Below are 4,810 nucleotides of genomic sequence, written 5' to 3'. Positions count from 1 at the left end.
CTGTCGTGTGACGGTGGTGGTCAGCTGATCCCTCTAGGTCACACCTATAGGATGAGGCCCAAATAGATATTTAATTAATTGTATGCGATACAGATTAATTAATTCCTTAATTATGAGAGTGCAATTTTGCGTCTTATTGTAATGTGATTAAATAAGATTTAATTTAGTAATTAAGTGTTAAATTACTAAATTAGTTGAGGTATTATATAAGTTTTGAGGTAGAGGTAATTAGTTATTTAAAGTTACAAGAAGTTGTAATTTTAACCAACTAGTAATTATGGGACCCATTATATGTTGATATAATGGTAGTATACTACTCAAAAAGTGGAGTGTATATTTTATTATTAATTGTAATATTTAAGTGTTAAATGATTACATTAATAATTAAATATGTAAGATAGTTAAACAAATGACTTATAATCATTTGTGGGACAAATGACAAAAGGCAAAAATGGACCAAAATGGTGCCATTTTTTCGGCCATATGGAAGAGCAAAAGATGCTCTTTTGTCTTTGTTGATTTATGATTAAAGCATGAAAGTGACATTACATATTAGCTTTAATCATACCTACTCTTACATTATACTACCTAGCCTAAACAAGAGAGTAAAAACAAAAGCAATAAGATTCCCTTCAAGGGAATAGGCCACCGGTTTTTGGCCTTATAAGATGAACATTTGTTGCTCATTTTTTGTTGTTGTTGGCTTGTTTTTCCTCTCTACTTTCCCTCACATGAAAATTGCAATAAACTCTCACTAATACTAATACATTAAATCTATTACTAGAAGTAGTAATAATAGAAATATTAGTATTATTAAGGTTACATTTCTACTACATATCTAGTTAATATTAGTAGGAATTTTCGGGATTAATCTTGGGTGCAATTTATTGAAGTGGCTTCTATAATTGGAGTCTTAGGAGGATCATCCATCATATTTAGCTCAAGAACAAGTGAAGGAAGGTGACCTTACTTGTGCCCATATTTTCGAACCTTTTAACAATGTAAGGAACATTGTTTTTCTTATAAATCTTTCATTTTGTTATGCATGCACTAGATCTAAAGAACAAATAATTAAAAAGTTAATTAGTTCACTGTTAGAAGAGTCTAATAATAGGTATATGAACCTAACAAGGTCATCGGCAAATATAAGGTGGTTCAAGGTTATTTTTGCACATTTTGGGTGATAAGAAACGAGCCCTTCCTTTTGCATTTTCCTGAAGTGTTGGGACAACATTTCCATGCTTAAGACGAATAAATAAGGGGACAAGGGATCCCCTTGTCTAATGACACTCTTCACAGGAAAGAAACCGCTTATACTACCATTAATCTTCACTGAATACCATGCGCTAGAGACACATCCCATTATCCATTGAATAAATTATAAGGGAAATTATAGTGCTTTGAGCATATTTTCCAGGAACTCCCATTGGATGGAGTCGAAAGCTTTGCGAATGTCTACCTTAATTAGACATATATGGGAGATATTCTTCTGGTTGTACCCCTTAACTAATGTTTGGGACATCATTATATTCTCAAAAATAGACCTACCATGGACAAACGCAGCCTGCTCCTGACCAACCAATTCGGGCATAATATTTTGCATCCTCCTAGCCAAAAGCTTGCTAATGGTCTTGTAGAAAACTGTACAGCATAGTATTGGACGAAAATCCTTCACAGACCTAACAATCTCTTTTTTTTGGAATGAGGGCTAAAAGAGTCATATTTGCTTGCTTCATCATTTTCTTCCTTCTGAAAAAATCAAGCACTGCAGTACAAAAATCGTCTTCGATTATATCCCACGAACTCTTGAAAAACTCAGATGAAAAACCGTCCTGGCCTGGACTCTTTGTAGATCCAATGCTAAACAATGCGGATTTGATTTCATCTCTCGTGAAGGGTAGGCATAGAGCAGTGGCATAAAATTGAGAGAGTGTTGGCCCTTCCATACAGCACTCATCTAGAGGGAGGATATCAGTTTTGTTCCCCAGAAGAGTGTGGTAGTACTCAACAAAAGCTGAATTGACCTCCTCATACCCTGTGCGACTGTGACCCTCCGAGTCTTGAATGGTGCCTATTGTATTACAATGCTTCCGAGATGCAATTCTTGAAAAAAAATATTTGCTAGAACAGTCTCCATCCTTAATATCCTGGGCTTTAGCTCTCTGGGCAAGTATATCTAACTCTTCATTCTTAGCTTTGCAATAAGTATGTTGAAGGTGTCTCTCTCTATCAATAAGATTTTGAGAAAAAGGATTTTGTTGAAGATCTCATTTGCGACTTTCAACTCTGCTTTAGGTTCTTAATTTTACTACTAATACCAGAGTACTCGCTTTTATGAAGGAAAACTAATTCACACTTGACCCTTTTTAATTTAGAGAGTAGCCGAAACATAGGTTTGCCATAACAAGGTTTGATCCAAGCATATTTCACTAAGTGTTTGTAATCTAGGTGGGTAGTCCAAACATTAAGGAAACTGAACCCACTCCTATTTTGACTCCCATTTAGAATGGTGATCAACTACGGAGAGTGGTCAGAGATCCCTGGAAGCAGATTTTGAGCATAGGAAGTAGAGAAAACATTCAACCAACTAGGATTAATGAGCGTTCTATCCAACCTAGACCAAGTTCTTGTAGTTGCATCTTGCTTATTAGACCAAGTATACTTAGAACCAAGGCAGTGGATATCATCAAGGCCACAACTATTCAAACAACCATTAAACTCCTGTATTTTTTTTAGGGAAGGAGGAGTAGGCCCCTCTCTTTCATGAAATGAGCGCACTATGTTAAAATCTCCCAAGACAGACCAAGCATGGACTTTAGTAGCGATATCTCCAAGTCCTTCCCAGAGAGCCAATCTCTCTTTTCCATCATTACTTCCATAGACAAAAGTGATTCCAAAATCTACATTAGTAGCATTATGATTAACATCACAGTTTATGAATTGTGAATGTCGTTGCACACCTCTAAGAGTAATATTAGTATGCTTATAAAACACCCAAATCCTTCCATTATAATGTTCCTGGTAGTTATTTAAAATACTATAAGTGGAGAATTTCCTGCAGATCCTACTAGCTTTAATAGCCTTAACTCGAGTTTCTAACAGACCAAAGATATCCACATTATTTAGAGTAAGTAAAGATTTCACCTCCTCTTGCTTCAGCTTGTCATTGAAGCCCCTAATATTCCAACAAGCTATCTTCATTTATCGGGGGGTATTGTGTCCTCTCCAATAGCCACGACTGTAGTAGTCTCCAACAGATCCTCTATATCAATCCCAGAATATGGCAAATCATCATATCAATTGTGTGTAGCGACACTCCATGGATAACTTTTCTGTGCACTCTTAGTCCTTGATCTACCTATAACCTTACTAAATTCCACCACTTTAGGTACAGTAGTTGATTCAAGCTCTGTACTGGCATTGTCTTTCCTTAAGTCCTTTGTACCTGTATCATTACCCGGGCCAGAGGAATTTGAGCCTAGCTCGGAGCAGCCCAATTCCTGTACAATAGGTTCAGTGGGGGGAGAAGAAGAAGAAGAGGCACTAAGTCTAGTCTTAGTCACCCATACCTCCTTAGTAATAATTTGCTTCCTCTGTTTATTTACCTTACAGTAGTCTTGCATGTGTCCAATTTTTTTGCAACATTGACAGTAATATGGCTTCCACTCGTAATCAATTTTCTGAACAGTTTGACCATGAAAAGGGGTGTTTAGAATAATTTCCTCTGGGAGTTCAGATGAGATATCTGCTTCGACTAAAATCCTTGCAAATGAGAGCTTGGCCTTTGTGGTAGTGGGAAGGTCTGCAAACAATGGTTCTCCCACTTTACTTGCAAGCTTACTAAGTACACTGCTAGACCAAAGAAAGGGTTCCAAATCAGGAAAAATTATCCAAATAGGCACTACAGAGACATTGTCCATTTCAAGGTTGAATTTTAGACTCCACTTCTTCAACATAATATTATGTGAGCCCATACTCCAAGGTCCTTTCTTGAGCACCTCATTCATATCAGTTAGTGTAGAGAACCTGAAACTAAACCATCCTTTCTTGTAGTATTGAATGACAGGCATAACCACATGGTTCCAATTTTTTAAAGCAAATTCCACTAGCTGGTTGACTGTTGGTTTTGCCCAAATGACATTACCCATAAGTGTGTATTGCCAGAACTTTAATTCCTCTTCGACATCCCCTTCAGTAATATCTATTTCAGTAGACTTTGCACTTTCCTTGCGGTAATGTAAAGACATACCCGCCTTTGGTCTAACCACCTCATTCCAGCGTTTTTCTCCACTTTTTTTACCATCCAAAGACACAGTGGTATGGACATTATTAGGTCCAGATACCTTACTCAAGCTATCAGAACTAGTACTGATCCCCACCATAGGAGCCCCCCCTTCATTAGTTCCCTCAATAGAGACCGGTGAAATTTCCTCAATTAGATTGTCACCCGCCTCAACCATAGATGCCACTACTGCCTTAAACGTTTTCTGTGATCTAGCACTACGGATTGCAGAATTAATAACATCGTTAAGTAAAAGAGGTGAATTAGGGGAATTACCCGAGTCTGGAACAGCACTCATAGAAACCCTTTGATCCTCCAATTGAGGGGAGATTACTCTTCCACGAGGTTTTCCCCTAGGTCTAGCCATGAAATCAAGCAGCAATCGAGTAAAAAAAAAATGAGATGAAATGTGAGTTTTCGAAAGTTTTTAGGGTTTGCTTGGGGAGAAAACATTCCCCTCATTCATGGTTCACCTTTTATTATTGTTATTGTTGTTATTATTGTTGTTGTTATTATTATTGTTGTTGT

The 4,810-nt window shown here is 37.1% G+C and overlaps 1 protein-coding gene across 1 annotated transcript; it reads right to left on the bottom strand.

The window, feature by feature from the left end:
• Positions 1–1,679: 1,679 nt before the first annotated feature.
• On the bottom strand, positions 1,680–3,201 carry LOC141629643 (uncharacterized). The gene is made up of 2 exons (XM_074442616.1): positions 2,522–3,201; positions 1,680–2,226 (listed from the first exon to the last, which is right to left on the bottom strand). Exons 1-2 carry the CDS (start codon positions 3,199–3,201, stop codon positions 1,680–1,682), a joined length of 1,227 nt encoding a protein of 408 aa, XP_074298717.1.
• Positions 3,202–4,810: the final 1,609 nt, after the last annotated feature.

This window comes from Silene latifolia, chromosome Y, assembly GCF_048544455.1.
Source record: "Silene latifolia isolate original U9 population chromosome Y, ASM4854445v1, whole genome shotgun sequence".
Lineage (NCBI taxonomy): Eukaryota > Viridiplantae > Streptophyta > Magnoliopsida > Caryophyllales > Caryophyllaceae > Silene > Silene latifolia.
Note: the sequence above shows the minus strand (reverse complement) of the source record. Positions and strands in the feature narration are given on the sequence as shown.

Excerpts from the sequence above, each read along its gene's own strand:
- LOC141629643 (XM_074442616.1), bottom strand. The coding sequence starts at position 3,201 with ATGAAGATAGCTTGTTGGAATATTAGGGGCTTCAATGACAAGCTGAAG. Across the intron at positions 2,227-2,521 it reads GGGATCTCTGACCACTCTCC|AGAGAGACACCTTCAACATA; the intron begins GTAGTTGATCAC and ends TCTTATTGATAG.